The sequence below is a fragment of the Dipteris shenzhenensis genome, chromosome 1, assembly GCF_047967505.1.
Source record: "Dipteris shenzhenensis isolate YYH24624 ecotype China chromosome 1, Dip_SZ_1.0, whole genome shotgun sequence".
NCBI lineage: Eukaryota > Viridiplantae > Streptophyta > Polypodiopsida > Gleicheniales > Dipteridaceae > Dipteris > Dipteris shenzhenensis.
In genome coordinates this window covers 2,115,840-2,133,271 of record NC_141596.1, presented here as the reverse complement: position 1 = coordinate 2,133,271, position 17,432 = coordinate 2,115,840, and the positions used below count along the sequence as shown (strand labels likewise).

Here is a 17,432-nt window from a genome sequence, read left to right as displayed (position 1 = left end):
TCTAGACTCCTAGTCTTGTCTTAGCTAATGCTTCAAAATATAAGAGCCCCTGATCTAAAATTTAAGTGAAAAGCTTAAAAGCAACCAAAACTTAGACTTAGAATCCTAAACTTCGATCTAGAATACCAAGTGTGGATTTTGAAATCTTTATAATGTGAGAAGAATTTGTTTTTGTAAATCTTTTTAAAATTTGATTCTTAAATGTAGGAAAGTGATTGTGGAATCCAAACTAGAGATTGACACATCTAGTTTTGAAAAAACCCTTTAAAAAGCTAGTTTTTCAACCAATTCTTTATTTATATTCTATAGAATATTGAACCCATGCAATTTTGAAGAGTGTTTTTTAACCTAAATTTTATAATTATTGCATTTCATTCACATTTATAGTTTAAAAAATTATGTGAAAAGGCACTTTTAAGTTAAGAAATAGGCAATTTTCCAAATCATCGCAAATGGAATCAAATTGTGCTACAATAACTGTCATGCTTAACCACTATAGAAGGTTGATTCTAACAAACTAAAAATAAGCATTGAAATTTTGAAATAACAATGCAACCAATTGTTGTTGAGAAAAGAAAACAATAACTAACCTAAAATGAGGAATAAAGAGAATCTTTGCGGACACAACACACAAAGGAATATATAGCTACTACACAGAAGGGAAAGATTGCGAGCATAACAATACAAAAGCTTATGATGATTGCATTGGCCATGGGCCAGATGGCTGTGTTGATGGGCATCATATAGACTTGTTGCTCAGAACTCCACCTACCAGGTTGGGCGGGTGCTCCAAAAACATTGGATGCAAGCACAAAAAGGGATGGCCACTATCCCTCCCCTAACTGCCTCACTAGTGCAGATCTCAATCACACTAATTGGGTGAAGTGTTGGAGGTGACAAAATGGGAACTCTCTTTCACCAAGACAATATGTCATCTGCACATGCACTAGGGGCATTTGCACATGGAGTCTAACAAGACCAAAAATAGAAAGGGCTCAGAGAGAGAGAATGAATAATGCTTTCATTACAAGCTCCTCACCCAAAATTCAACCCCCAACCTTTTACTAAGAGTTTATATGTAGAAGACACTTCGAAATGAGAATTCTATTAATGTTCCTTTTCCCACTGCACGAAATCTCCCAAAACATATATGGCTGCACAAAACTAGCAGATAAGTGCTCAGGAGCTCCAAACTCCCCTTGTGAGTCTAGATACTAGATCCCCTTCCTCCTTTTAAATCCATCATTATATTTTTATACAATTATTTTCTATAATTAAGATTAAAATTTTTTTTTCCATATTTTTAAAGGATACTTCTAAAAAAAGTTAGGTTAAATCCCTTTCCAAAAGGTCTAACCTTGCTATTTTTGCTAAAACACTTTGCAAAAATGGAGGTTCTAAGCAACCCAAGCCAATTACAACTATTTTCATTTTCATTTTCTCAATCAACCTCCTTGGGCATGGGAAGCTATCAATGAAATTTCAAGATATAGAAGGGTCTCTTTTGACTACCTGATCAAGATCAAGAATAATCGGTGAACAACACAATGATCACCACTATGAGTGGAGCTCTTGGCACTAGAGGACCTAGAAATTTGAGTGGTGTTAGGGAAGAATGATGGTGCTAGGAAGAAGATTTGGGTTTTCAAAACAATTCAAACATGCGCGGCAAAATTTCTTCCACATGAAGTTAAGACAAAAAAATCTTCTTAAGGACATGTGTGCAAACATCCACCTCTTCAACTCCAAAATATGTGGTTTTGAGTTTTGCAGACTGGAGAGTAAGTTTTCTTAAGGTAAACAAAATTTGCAATCAAAATCTTAAAGTCTCATCTCATGAAACACCATAACTTTGTCCTCTAAGGCAGTGGCTAGAAAACTTGTATTGTTTAACTTTTGAAGTGTGGAGAGCAAGTTTTCTTAAGGTATTTGGAATTTCCAATTAAAGGCATACAAGGTACATTTTCAAACCTTTGGCTCATGTGTTGCATACACTTAATATGGACAATTTGTAGTTTCAAATTGAAACAATCTAGTTGTAATTTTGTCCCATACTTCTTTACCTATTTATATCAATTGATGCATTTTTCATAACTTGGAGCTCAACATTGGTGAAAAACACACTATCTACACAATTTCATGGGTGTCAGCTAAAACATGAATTTGTATTTGTACATCTTTTGTAAAGTTGAGAGCTACTGAGATGAAAGTATACTTTTTTCTTGTAATGAATTATTGGAAATGTACAACTAAGACAATTGTACAAAAAATTTTGCTTGCATTTCATTCAACCAAACCTTTATTAAACTGTAAACATTGGATTTCTTAGAGAGTTTGTGTGTCAATTTAGTTGTTTGTCTTAGATGTTGTTTAGGTTGTTCTTCAAGGGTATCTTATAATTGAATAACCATGGCTTTTAGTGTATTGAACTCTATCTATTGTTGTTTGGCCTGCTACTCCAATCTTTCTTTTGCACTTCTATTTTTTCTTCCTTTGTGAGTTGCTACTGCATATAATTGTTTAATGAAGAAAGGGCAAGGCTTGTTCATACCCAATGCCTATGTTGCTTACAACTCCATTAGATAGAGGAGATTGTAAATTTCTTTTTTGTTTTGCGAAATTTAACTTAGCAACCTTATGGCTTGCTATTTAAGAAGGTGAAGGCATTGTAGATATTATATTTGAACTCAAAATCAGTGTGGACTACAATTTCATAATCAATGAGCTTCTAGAAAAATGGTTGACTACTTCTCTAATAAATCTTAGAATACTAACATTGGATCTAATTTAGGGGGTGGCTCATCACCTAAGGTACCTACTACAAGTGTGACTTTCATTAGGGCAGTCGGAACAAAAGTAGTAGTTGATTGTTGCTCAAGTAAGGCATGAAAAAAGGGATAGGTTGAGATTTGTGGAGATTTCCTCTTGTCCTTTTTAATACTTCTCCCATTATCTTGGAATACACATAACTAGCCCATCTTAGTTTGTGACCCTATTCTATAGTATGCAGAAGCACATAGTTGTCCTTTGATGTATAGACAATAAAAAATAAAACTCTCTGAAAAAACCATGCTGATGGAGTACGATGATGTGGATTTTCAGCATTTTTCATCATGTAGTATTTATATGATGTCTCATGTGAAGAAAGATTTCTCTCTTACTGTTGATAAAAAAATTTGCACACCAGTGTTCCCATGGCATTGAGCATATTCCAACAACCCAATTTGACAAATCCTTAACCGATTTCCCAAAACATCAAGATCCATGAAGATCCAAAAATCTTGAAAGGGGAATACTTTTGAGTTGATGAGGTTTGATGCTGGCATCTAAATTAGAACCATTTGATGTTGTGGAAGATGAAGATGCTTTGGCAATTGGCATGATTTTCTATAGACTTCTACCAACTATAAAAGTTGTATTCTGTTGTATGGTCTTTCTAGTTACTATGTGTAGTGAAGACATGAGATGCAAGCTTATGGTGGGGCCACTAGGTTACAATGTTCGAATGATAGAACATAATGAGTACTTGATAGAGCAAATTGAATGGACAATTATAATGAATGACATTTGACATACAAAAATGTAAGTTTACTAGCCTCCTTTTATAGATCGGAAGTTACAACTACTTGGATTGAAGATCTTGATCCAATCAAATAAAATTGACAGTTGGCCTATTTCAAGCATAGGTCCCATACATCTTATCTTTCAAGTGAAAATCATTAATGGGTTTATCAAATGCATTACCATGCAAACTAAAAACTTTGAATGTACCTTCCTCCAAAACAACAATAATCTAAAATGGAGGGGATCATACCTTTACCTAGGTGAAGACCCAAATTTGAATTATACATAACGAAAAAAACCACTTTTTTGGAATAAATTGAACTTGATATTTCTATATGCCCATGCCTAGCTGCATCTCTGAATTATATGAAAATAAGAGAACTTTGTATTCTATCTTACTCAAGTTGCAAAAGTTTTTCCAATCTATCATTTGGAGACTCTTTAGGGGATAATTTGTATTGCACAGCCACCTTGAGACTTGGTACTATGAACTCCATAGGTCTACAACTTCAAGATTATATATTATGAACTCGTCATGCCTATGGTCAGATGCCTTGAATGGTGTCATGCCTGTGGTCACCTTGAAGGCTATTTTGAATGCCAATAATGTAGAATGAAGCTTCTAATTTGAATGTATTTTTTTCTCTCAAGTTGTTTGAGTAAAGTTTTGTTGGAACTTTTTACTTGTTCATTAGTTGATGGATAATAAATCATTGATTTCTTATGAACAATCATATCCAAAGTTGCCAATTTGGTATGCAGTAATACTATGCAAAGTCATTAATTTGTGAACAATCATATGTAAAGCCATTGATTTCTTGTGAACGATCATATGTAAAGTTCTTAATTTGATAATGTATGAATCATATGTAGATTTTACATGTAGGAATCATATGATTTAAGCTCTCTACATGTAGAAATTGTAGGGGAATTGCATTAGGATATCTCTCCTAGAGAGAGTTTGGAGAGTGCATGTCCTATCATATCTTTCTTCACCCATGGATCATTCCTAATGCATGGTGAGTTGGGCAGATAGCATTTTGAGCTAGAACTACTTCCATTGGATTTGTGCACGTCCTTTGACTTGATGATCTTTAGTTGTAGGACCACAATGAGCACTTGGTAAAGTATGATGGTGCGATGCAATAGGAATTTGATGATTGGTTCATCATTGCCTCATTTATTTGGGGGAGAAATCAGAGTTCTAGCTTTGACATTAGTACTTTTTGGGATTGTAGTTTTGTACATTTCCCGCTTATACTAAAGGTATGAAGGCATAGGCACTCTTAAGGTGCTTGAATTAAAGACTGATCCACGCTTTTAGAAGAAATGCATGCATTGGTACCAGAGCATACCTCCAAGGCTTGAGTTCCTCAATATAAAAAGTGCAGTTTGTTAGTGTTTTGCAACTTTCCAAGCTTGTCATGATAGTCATAAGGTCTACTTTTTTTATGGATGAGTATGAGCTAGACTTTCACAAGTTCCTTTGTTTTCTAAACACACCGGGTCATGACAGTCCTGAAGGTCTACTTTTTTAATGGATGAGTATGAGAGCTCTAGACTTTCACAAGTTCCTTTGTTTTCTAAACACAAAGGATGTTAAGCGATGGGTGTACGTGTGTAGGCGGTGCAATACTTGAGCATGAATGGATTTTGTAAGCCATACTGGACTCTGTTGAAGATTGGAGTGGCCTTAAGGAATACTCTTTCCTTTGCTTGGAGAGCTTGATTCATGGACATTGCTTCAAGCTCTTGCCCAGATATATATCAAGGTGACCCCTTGGAGTTAGATTTAGATGTCCACTATGAGTTGGTGATCTATCTCTTGGCCAAACTTGTGAATAGTTCTAACATTTGTTGCATCTGTTGAGCTTGGTATTCAAGTGATGATAGATGGTGATGAGGTTTTTTGAAAATGTTGATAAACTTGTTGCCTAGGCAGTGAGGGTAAGTTAAAACATCGAGCGACTGCATTCAAGTGAGCCCAAAGTTCGAGGACACTTATGAGGAACTTTGTCTAAACTTGTAGGAGCAATAAATTTTTAGTAAAAATGGTTGAATCTACATGACACTATCACAGATTGTTTTAAATTATTTTTTGTATGATTCTTGGCAACTTACAAAGATTAAACTTACTATTGGATAACTCATAAATCCATGCAAGTCAGCAATCATTCAATGAATACCAAAGGGAAAATTCTTGGCAACATACAAAGAGAAAACCTATTCTTCGATAAATAATAAATACATGCAAGTTAGCAATCATTCAATAGATACAAAAGGAAAAATGTTGCAATGTCTACACCTCGAGGCGATCACTCAAAATCATGTAAGGTAGCACGTGAGTTGAACAGGTTTCTTTATTTTATGGAGTTACATACATGGCAACAATAGTCCAACCGATGATATAGAAGCTCCTCCTAGCAAAATCTCTAACAAACAACTATTTGTAGCTAATCGATTTTTATGCTACCGACATGATTTGATCCATTTTGTACACAAAATGATCACATGAATAAAATGTTTAAACTATGGAACTAATAAATTATTGATCACCTTATGACCATGATGATGCTAACTAAATATGGATCACCTTCATATGTCCTTGACCATGTATACACCTCTAGGATGGAGGGAGGAAACCAAGGACCCAGACTCTATATGAGAAAAATCCATGGTCATAATTAAATATAGAGTTTGATAAGGTACGACTCTCATGAAACAAAGATAAGTATAAACTTTCTAAATATCTAGAATTTTGACACTTTAACATGATAAATGTATTCATTCACATCATTCCAATCGCTCGAACGCAATCGCTCGAATTCTGGTAATCCTCAGCATGGAGATTAAATTTGAGATTTGTCTTACCATTTTTACCATTTCTTGTTCGAACGCAATCGCTCGAATGCAATCGCTCGAATTCTGGTAATCCTCGCTCGAACGCAATCGCTCGAATTCTGGTAATCCTCAGCATGGAGATTAAATTTGAGATTTATCTTACCATTTTTACCATTTCTTGTTCTAAGACTTCAGTGTAGGTCTCCTATTGCTCAGCTTGGGATGGTGCCCTTTGTATGTCATATATATAGGCCACCAAGTTTTGAGGTTATTTTATTATTGTCAAAATTATATTGTCATTTTGTCAAAGAAAGGTGAAAGGGCTTCACTTTGTGCTGAAGCCGTTTTATCACTTGTCACTTGTCCATAAAAATGCCCTCCATGATTGGAGCCATGGAAAGTAAGTGAGGTCTCATTTGAGGTCACACGTCTTCTAAAAATACTTTTTAATCCCTTTTAATAGAGTGCCACTCCAATGATACTAACATTTGGGATTGCAAGACTAGCTTGCGTTTTTTATTGTGATGAAAATCTTGCGGAATGTTGCCGATTTTGAAGGTTGTTCCCAAAGATTGCATACCATTTTAAGATCAAATGAGGATAGTACCAATCTACTATAGGTTGTGATTGTCTTGTCTTGGGTGTCTATTTCAACATTAGTGACTGATGACCTAGCATTTGAAGGGTTGAATCCGTGAACTCGTGGAGGATCGTAATTTATTTCATCGAGTCTAGGGACCGTGTGTGAAGGACTCAGTTCCGATGAATTACCGGCCAACCGCCATCTGCTTTCAGCTGACATTCTTCTCTCCCTCAGACCTCTTTCTCTCTCTCCCCTTCTTTCTGGTGAGTTTACCTCTGCCTAGTTCGAGCTCTTTCGTTTGTCTGCGTTTGCTCGGACAATATACCGATGATATTACGCAATAAAACCATCGATGCGGATTGCTTGGAACATGAAATGCTGTTAACTTCCTCTAAATATAGCGTGATGCAGCCCGGTTGCCTGCGAAGACTCACTTGATTTGTGTATCTCGCGGGTTCCGTTCTAGTCTTGGAGACTGCTGATCGAATGGATCAATCTAGAAACTTTCTGTTTGGTTGCGTTTTCATCCTCATTGGCCTCGGCTCTGCGATTGCTGGTGAGTACCACGGTCACCCTCCACCTCGCGCCCATCATCCGCCGTTTCATACCGATTATTTTGTTTTACTAAATTGCACTACCTAGTGCAGCTAAATTCGAATGCGAAGAGCTGCCGTTAGAGGATTGCGCTTTTGCGGTTTCATCTTCCGGGCTCCGCTGCGTTCTTGAGACTAACATAATGAGAGACGGTCACATCGAACTTGAGTGTCAGGTAGGCGGCCTGCTCCATTCAAAGACAGGTTTCTCATTTCTTATCGAGGCAAAAGGAAGAAAATGTGCTTTTAACATAAGATCTGAAACCAATTTGTGCAGACATCAAAAGTCATCACGGATATCTTTAATGACTGGATTGAGACCGCCGCATGCATCAGATCTTGTGGACTGAACAGAATGTCAATCGGACTTTCTACTGATTTTATAGGGGAGCGTGACCTACAACAAATGATTTGCTCGCCTTCCTGTCAAGATAATTGTCCTAATATAGTTGATCTACTTACTAAGCTGGCTGCTGGAGAAGGTACTTCCGTTATGGACAACTAAAGAGCTCGCTTTTGCTAGAGGCTTTGAGGTATTTTGCTGGACATGGATCTGCTGCTAACGCTTCTTTTTCCCGTACCGGAACCATTCGAATTGCGCGCAGGTGTAGATTTGCAAGGGTTGTGTAAAACGGCCGAAAGATCTCGGCCCAGGAAGTTCGGTCAAAATGTATTCTGGGCACCTGGGCATGCGGCCGCAAACGCTCCTTATCCATCGCCTTTTCCTGCCTAAAAGAAAGGAAGTATTACAACACATCGCCGACCCTGAATCTGACAAAGTACCGTTTTCCCGAGCAGCGTTTTTTCTCACAATGGAACAAGAGTCCCAATCAAAACACAATGAAAACGGGAATCAACGAAAAACCTTCATCAGAAGTAGGACAGAAACGTAAGCGTTTTGTGAGTTGGCAAAATGTCTACGTAACATGTTCTGATCGCGAACACTGACCCATCTAAGTTTCTGAACATACAATCATGACATTTAAATGCTTTTTAGCGAATTTTGAAATGAAATTCCAATAAAACTCTAGCAATGCCTCTTGTAATAAAATCCCAATGAAGCTACAATGCCAGAAAGTATTTTTGCACTAGCACATCCATCTGTGTATGTGTGTGTGGAAACCACTTACTCTATGCATATGTATATATTTGTGTGTATGCACACACATAATTGTGTATCATACACATGCACACATGTTCATGTGTATGTATGCTATATATATAAAGAGATATATATACATAGGCCTCATTGCAACGATGCCCAAAAGAACACAATGGCACAAAATAAAATCGTAAAGACTCTAGCATAACATGGAAATAAAAATGTTAGGCATAAGTATAGAGTCATATACCCCTAACCAAAGGATCAGATAGGGACCCCTCTACAATATTTACGTAAAGCTCCCATTGATAAAAAAGGCATCTCAAATGTGATGTCTTGAGCATATACTGGGGACATCTAGACTATAGAGTCTAGACTTCCAATTATAGGACTTGTACCTACGCAAGTTAAAATAATCAACTTAAGAATTAAAAATCTTCAATGAAAAGACTTTTGCAAATCTAAGATGCCCTAGTCATTAGGATACTTATTGTCATGCAATGGCCCTCATGTGAGCCTCCAAAAACTGTCGCTATCATTGTCATTTGAAGGTCGAACCAAAACTTCCCAATTCGTATGTTGTCTAAAACCCAAGAAAATACAAGGACTTGGTAGGACTTGATGTGGACCATCAAGTGCAACAACTCTCTATGGAATCAACTTTATAAAATCCAAGATGGTGGTACTCCCAAGCAAAGAGGTAGTTATATTTACACACACACACACATAATACATATGTGTGTGTGTGTGTGTGTGTGTGTGTAAATATAAATATATATATATATATATATATACATACACACACACACACACACACACACACACACACACACACACACACACACACACATACATACATAATGTGTGTATGTGCACATGCATGTGCGTGTGTGTGTGTACATTGTGTGTGTGTGTACAGTGTGTGCGTGCATGTGTGTGTGTGTGTGTGTGTGTGTGTGTGTACACACACAATATACACACACACACACACACACACATGCACGCACACACACACGCACATGCATGCACACATACACACATTATGTATGTATGTGTGTGTGTACTACACACACACACACACACACATACACACACATTTATCATATTCCATCACTCATCTTTGAGTCAGTTGTATCTATGTTCCCCTACCCCTAAAGAAATGATTTAAGTTTAGGGTGAGTGGCCTTTGAGGGCCTTTGAAGAAGCTTATATTTCTATCGGATGCTATCACTTAGCTTTGAGCCCAGGGGTCCACTAGGGTTTATCGTATGGTACCACGTGAGTGTAAGGAAGGGGGGTTTATAAGGGAAGGAAGGTACATTTTATAAGGTAAGGTCCCATAAATAGGGGGTAGATAAGGGGAATTTTTATATATTTATTGCACGCAGGTGACGTCTCCTTATTACTACTAGTGAATCCCTCGTGGCTTTGAGTAAGTTGTATATAAAGATTTAGCATTTAGCGTGAGTAGTTTTTGAAGAAGCTTTAAAAAATTGATTATGAAGCGTTTTGTATAAATATGCTCTATTTAAAGATTAGAAAACAATTTGAAAAACGTTCTAAATTGATTATGAATCTTTTTAAATGAAATTGCTTAAATTAGAAGCTTTGAAAATGATGTGAGAAGCCTTTTTTTTAAATGACCTCAAAGCACCACTTGTTCTTTTGGAGAGATACATTTTGTATTAAATGGAGTAACATATATTTGCAAGAACTGGTACTTAGAGGAATGTGAGGAGGAACGCATGCGACTATGGCAAAGGTCTTGTGTATTGCCAAAGGTCTTGTGCATTGTTGGATTTCGAGTCTATACTTGGTGCCATTGAGCTGCATCTTCTAGCTATTGAGCACACTAAACTACCAAATCTAATCATGTGATGTAAGAGTAAGCCAATTTCTAGAACCTAGAGATTCTCCCCATGAAGCACAGTTGAAATTCTATGACTAAGAAGTAGGCACCGGGATATTTCATAGCTATTTTTGGTTTTAGTTCTATGACAAAATGGCTTGGCTAGTATGAATGGAATGGTGTTGCCCATGTACAGATCCACTGCTTCATTCATCCTTTTTGGGCCATATGAAGCTTCTAAATTGGTCCTCTTATTTTGTTCAATTTCCAATTTGCCTAAGCCCAGCTTGCAATCACAAGTTGCAGTATTTGGCAGTCAATTTGGAGAATGTTTGATTAAGCGCAGATTGGAGTTGCAAGTTACAGAGAGGAGAGCATTGCCTTCATCTTTATTAAACTCTATGGTGTTGCTGTGTACTTTAGCAATGACATTTCATCCTCTCTTTTTGCATTCAAGCAAGTTCATGGATGCCCAACCCATAGCTTCCAAATCCTTCCTGCTCTATGTGCGTCTTCATCAATACGTAGCTTTCCAATTCCTCCCAACTCCATGCGCCTCTTCTCCACTCATGCAATATTCTCTTAAGCATGGAAAGCACCTCTTATTTTGGTACGTGCTTTAATAGATGGCCAGCCCCACATGGAAGAAAGGAAACTTCTAAGTTTGTATGTTTGCATGCCTGACACTTTGTTGAGCTTCAAGGAGGAATGAATGTTGTCATTGCACCACGTCAATAGTGCTCCTTTTGGGTCCACATTCTTGGCTTCACTTGAGTTCACCTTATGCTTGTGTGCCTTTTACTTGATTCAACCCTCAATTTAGGATAGCTTCAAACCACCCTATGGATTTTTGAGTGGGCCCTTAGGCTAGCAATTGGTCTTTATTGAGCTTCAAATGCATGATAGCTTCAATTGCCTCCAACCTTTCCCTTACCGATTTTGCTTCTTCTTTGACTATGGCAGCGTGGATTGCAATATGATCGAATTATTTCATTTGTCTCATGACTACTTGAGTGCTTCAATTTTAATGCCTTGTTGCCTACGATAGGCTAGATATCTCCCTTTGTCACAACACTAAGCTACCACATCTACAGACCTCCTCCTCCCTTCTCTGACTCCTTCCTCCTCGACATTAGGCTTAAAAATCAAAATGCCACTCCTCTCGTATTGTATCGATTTCATTTATCTCCATCACCACCCTCTGCCTTCATGTTAACAGCTTCTCTGGTCTCATCCCTCCTTTCCTAGGCTCTGTAGTCTTGCTCACATAACTCAATCTCAACAACAATAAGCTCATATCAGGCCAAATACCTTCGAGGTTCTCTTCTTCCTCTTTGCAGATCTTAGATGTCCATGGTAATACACTCAATGTAATTTCCATCCCTTCCATCACCAATGCTTTTGATTATATATACAACTTTTTCTTGAGACAAATGATAGGGGCCTATGACCCACAAGACACCACATTGTTGTCATTCCTGTAAGTGGTGAATCATCCCATGACTTTAGTGTTAGCCTTGATTGGAAATGATGCTTGCTCATCTTGGGAGGGTATTAACTCCAGACCAAAACTTTATCTCTGTCAACCACCCAAATATCTCCTCTCTGGTACTATTTTTCTAGATCTTGCAAACCTAGCTTCCCTCACAATGATAACATCACTAGCAACACCATCCCACCTTCGCTCATCAACTTCAAGTCTCTCTACCCACAAAGTCGGGGTCCAATAATCTAGATCCCACGTTCCCATGAAGTATGAGTCTCTCAGTAGAGGACCTACTATGTAGATGTGCAAATATTCTTTGTTTTAGATCATTCATGCCTTTCCTTTGTGGAGCTTCTCTCTAGAAGTCTCCCCAATGCCCAGTGCATGCCATGTGGACTCCTTGGGATGCCAAGTGTCATTTCCAAGGTCCTTACCCTTTTAACCTCTCTTAGCATCCCTCTAAATGCAAGATCTATTTTTCCTGGGCATTAATTGTCCACCGTTGCACTATCAAGCCCTCTTGGTCTCCCGTCTCAGCTTTATGTAAATATGGTTGACGTAACATTCCCTTCCCCTTAAGAATGGTTTATGTCCTCGAAAACAAAATTGGGAAACCTCCTCTGGAGATTTCCTACCCTTTCCCATGTTGAACTCTCTTCAGGTCTATCTTTCCACTTAACTAGACACTCTTGCCATATAGTATGTCGTGTTCTTTTTTCTTATTTATCTAAAATTCTTTTTGGTTCGTGTGGTTCAATGAGTTCAACTAGGACTTCATTTCCAAGGAGATTATCATCATCTCCTAATTTCTTTTTAGCGTACTAACATGAAAAACTAGATGTACTCTACATCCCTCAGGTAAGGCTAATTTGTAAGCAAGTTCTCCAATCCTCTTAAGTATCGTGAATGGTCCACAATACCTAGGAGACAACTTCAAACATTTACTTGTCTATAGAGATTCTGAAGATTCAGGTACCTTAAGGTAGAATTTCTCATTTATTTCCAACTCCAACTTTCTATGGTGGGGGTTTGCATAACTTCATGCTCTATCCTAAGCTCTTCTTATGCTATCTTTAACTAACTTAAGTGTTTGATTCATATCTTCAAGAAAGTATTTGGCTGCTTGAACCTTCTCTTTTTTGAGTCCCACTGTCATTGGGGCTCTTGGTTGAAATCCATACATCATCATGAATGGACTAAAACCTGTAGCTGAATGTTTGGCACTGTTATATGCAAATTCTAATATGGGCAAATACTATTCCCAATTAGTTTGCCGTTTACTTACATATGCTTGAAGCATATCCTCAATGATTTGATTGATTCTTTCAGTTTGACCATCACTCTGTGGATGATCTGTGGTGCTCATATTCAATGAAGTTTCTAACCTCATAAACACAGCCCTCCAAAAATGGTTGTTAAATTTGCCATCTCGGTCATTAACAATACCGACTGGTAGCCCATATAATCTATAGATATGCTCCACAAATAGCCTAGCTAATTCTGGAGTTTTAACATCTTCATTGACATGAATAAAATGAGTCATCTTGGTCAACTGATCCACAATTACCCACACTGAGTTGTGCCCCCTTTGTGTCCTAGGTAATCCCACAATGAAATCCATGGAGATGCTTTCCCATTTGTCAGATGGAATCTCCAATGGGTGTAGGAGACCTCCTACCTTAAGGAGTTTAGCCTTATTGACCTAGCATTTTTGGCACTTCAATACATAATCTTGGGCATCCTCACCTATTCTAGGCCAAAAGAATTGTCTTTTCAAAAGCACATATGTATTTTGAATTCCTGTGTCAGACTATCATGACATTCAAAAAGAATTTGGCGCCTAATGTCATTATTAGGGTCAACGTTTTCTTGGGTGTAGCCAATCATCGAACTATTTTCGAGGCTGTTTTGGGGCCGCGATGCGATGCACTCCTAGGTGAATATTTGAATTTTGTGCAGACTTGTGCTCTCCATGAAAATTTTCCTGATGTCATGAAGGCGCACTAGTGTAATAATGAGATGTAATCTATTTGTTTAGAACACCACATAGCTCGACACATGGCATCTCTACATTGCTTTGTGTAGCACAGTCTTTGGCCTATGCCACCTAATCACTTATCATCATGGAGCATTTTGATGTAGCTTTGCCACCTGTCACTGGGCATGCACCCATGCAGATCATTAAAATTGAAGGTTGGCTTGGAGAGACCACTGTGTTGGTTCTTGGTGTAATAATTAGATGCAATCTATCATTCTGAAAATAGTCACAGCATAGTCTCTGGCTTGTTGACCACCTGTCATCATGCAGCCTTTTGCCGCATCTTTTCCCGTAGCCAATGCAAATCATAGGTTGGCTTGGAGACTGGCTTTTGGTGTAATAATGAGATGCAATCTATCCTTTTGAGCATTGCCTCAGCGCAATCTCTAACCTGAAAACCTGTCATCACCTTAGCGCAGTCATTCAAAGTTGTCTTAGAGAGACCACCGCATTGGTTCTAGGAGTTATATCTCCGTTAGCTATTTTTTGTGGGGGTTAAAGGTCACTGTGCCTTTACCCCGGTTATGTACAATACTCAAACACATATATAAATGAATGAAAAGAAGATTAGGGTGGTTCTGCACCCACCAAATCTTGTGTGGCTCTCTGTCTCTCTGTCTCGCTCTCTCTCCCTCTTCCGTTCTTGCTTCCGTTGAGAGCACTCTCAACTAGTATCAGAGCCCGAGTGATCTAGCTGAGCGTGCGTGAATGCTTGAAGCTCAGTAGCTCTGTGGGAGGAAGGAGAAGCTCTGTGGGAAGCTTTGTGGGTGACTTTACTTGCATCCGAGTGTGCAGAGACCTTGGAGGAACCTTTGGAAAAGTCACTTTGGCTTTACGAAGTGGTTTTGAGAGCCTGTTAAGAGCTTTCAAAGAAAAAGTCGTTTTTTGAGCTTTTCCCTGTTTCGTTCGATGACAGAGACTCCGTATTGACTTGTGGAGGCAACTATTGCTTGCTTTTGGTGTCCACATTACTTTAGGAGCTTGGAAACACCTTCATTCTTGAATCTGAGATCATTTCAGTGGATTTCCGACTCACTGTGTCAATTCCTGCGTTTTTTGCCCGGGTGTTGGAACTCAAGTTTGGAGCAACCATTTACAGATCTGTCAGTTCCGGTGGACTCAGGAGGTCCTAAAACTTCTATGTTGCTCATCATTCGCACTCCGGTGGAGTTTACAGATAGCTTTGTTTCCAAAAACGTTTTTCAGTCCGTGTGTTGGACCCAGTGATTGAGGCCACGGTTTCCAAAACCGTCTGTCCCATTGCGTTCCGGATGCCCAAAAACCCCTACCTATCAGTTCTTGCGTGATTCGGTGGAGGATTTTCAGAGTTATAAATCTCTGTGTATTCGATTTCGTCTCTCTGTTATGCATTTTTCATACTAAGGTTTTGAAACCTTAGATTTATGCCACATGGCAGTGGATAAGTGTTGACTTCCATTTCTCACTCATCGGTTGGGATTTTGGAGTTCTGGCAGAAGAGAGATATTTGCAGATTTTCTTGCTGAGTCCGATTATGCAATGGCGCCCATGTTTTGAAGCATCTCAGGTTCTATTTTCAGTAGCGCTCATTACCGTGGGACTATGATTTCTTGAGCATACCTTATGCAGATCACTCTGGTTGCAGTTTGAGTAGTGTGCGCTCATTCGTGGTATGCATTGGGTTGCAGTGGATGATTTATAGGCCATTTGGATGCATTGCGGTCCTTGTTGGATGCGCTGATAGGCCCAAATTGCCTTGTGGGATGCTATTTTTATGGACGCTTTGCACATGGATGCTATTTTATGCTGAGGGATAGCTTTGACACATTGCAAGTGACGCATCGATAGTGCTATGCTCTCTTGGATGAGACATTATTGATGCATATGCCAGTGGACAGTGTTTATGCTTGAGTCATTTGGCACTTATTGGCATTTTCTTTTGGGCTAGATTTGCTCATATGGATGCATAGTATATGCACATGAGTCAGATGCTTTGAGTTTTGAGTTTTGGTGATATTTCACTCTATTGTGGCATACACATTTGGGTGCACTTGGTATTTGGTGTGATTCTCTCTTGTAGGCACTAGCATTTGGGATTTTGCTTTATTTGCATCATGGCATCCTCTTCCATGCCTGAAAAGGAGTTTTTCAGCATTAAAAAGTTTGATGGGACAAACTTTTCTTTGTGGAAAGAACAGATAAGGGATGTGCTTATTCAAAAGAAGCAGATTAAACCCTTGGCAGGGATTGAAGCTAAGCCTGCAAATATGTCTGAGGATGATTGGAATGAGTTGGATGCATTAGCAAAGTCTACTATTAGACTTCATCTTGCAGAGTCAGTTTATTTCACAGTAGTAAATGAGCAGACTACGGAAGATTTGTGGAAGAAATTGTGTGCCACTTATGAAAAGGAAACTGCCTCTAATAAAGTTTACCTCATGAAGAGGTTGTTTGAGCTGCAGATGAAGGAAGGGGTCTCCATTGCTTCTCATTTGAATGAATTCAATATTATTTTCAGCCAGCTTCAGGCTCAAAAAATGAATTTTGATGCGGAGACTAAGGCAATATTTCTCTTATGTTCATTGCCATCCTCATGGGATACCTTCCGTACAGCTGTCAGTAACTCTACACCTGGTGGAGTACTGAAATTTGATGATGTTGTGGGTAGCTTGTTGGCTGAGGAGATTAGACGGAAGTCTATGGATGGCAACAAGCAGGATGCAGCCTTAAATGTGCAAAGGGGAAGATCACAGTTCAAGGGGAAGTCCCAAGAAAGAGGGAAGTCTCGTAGCAAATCCAGGGCACGGAACATTGAGTGTTACCATTGTGGCAAGAAGGGCCATATGAAAAAGGATTGCTACAAGCTAAAAAGAGAGCAAAAGGATAAGAAAAAGAATGCAAATTGGGGTGCAAATCAAAAGGAAGAGAGTCCAAGGGAGGACAAAGGAAAAGTGAAGATCGAGGAGATCAATGCAGTCACACGTGATAGTGACAATGATGTTCTCTTCATGTCTAGTTTATCTGCAGAGTCGCTTACCACTTCAGATGATGCATATTCCCAGGATTGGATTTTGGATTCTGGTGCTTCATTCCATGTTACTCCCCATAGGGAATGGTTCTCCACTTATGATGGTGGAAAGACAGGTTGTGTGCATCTTGGAAATGACTATGCATGTGACATAGTGGGAGCAGGTGACATAAAGTTTTCTTTTGCAAACGGGTCTGCATTTGTTTTGAAACATGTGAGACATGTGCCTAAGTTGACTAAGAGTCTTATTTCAGTGGGTCAGCTAGATGATGCTGGTTTTCACACCACTTTTGGCTTTCAGAGTTGGAAAATTCAAAAGGGCTCTATGCTTTTGGCCAGGGGTGCCAAGTGTGGGACTTTGTATCCCTT

At 38.8% G+C, this 17,432-nt stretch overlaps 1 protein-coding gene across 1 annotated transcript; it reads left to right on the top strand.

Annotated features, from left to right (window-relative positions):
* The first annotated feature begins 7,474 nt into the window (after window positions 1-7,474).
* LOC147905243 (uncharacterized) lies at window positions 7,475-8,314 on the top strand. Its single transcript, XM_087378809.1, has 4 exons — window positions 7,475-7,544; window positions 7,636-7,757; window positions 7,859-8,063; window positions 8,187-8,314. The coding sequence occupies exons 1-4, from the start codon at window positions 7,475-7,477 to the stop codon at window positions 8,312-8,314; spliced, it is 525 nt and encodes a 174-aa protein (XP_087234935.1).
* Window positions 8,315-17,432: the final 9,118 nt, after the last annotated feature.

Bases quoted from the DNA above. Each gene is read 5' to 3' on its own strand.
- LOC147905243 (XM_087378809.1), top strand. From the start codon at position 7,475: ATGGATCAATCTAGAAACTTTCTGTTTGGTTGCGTTTTCATCCTCATT. The intron at 7,545-7,635 runs GTGAGTACCACG...TACCTAGTGCAG, and splicing joins CCTCGGCTCTGCGATTGCTG to CTAAATTCGAATGCGAAGAG. The intron at 7,758-7,858 runs GTAGGCGGCCTG...CAATTTGTGCAG, and splicing joins ACATCGAACTTGAGTGTCAG to ACATCAAAAGTCATCACGGA.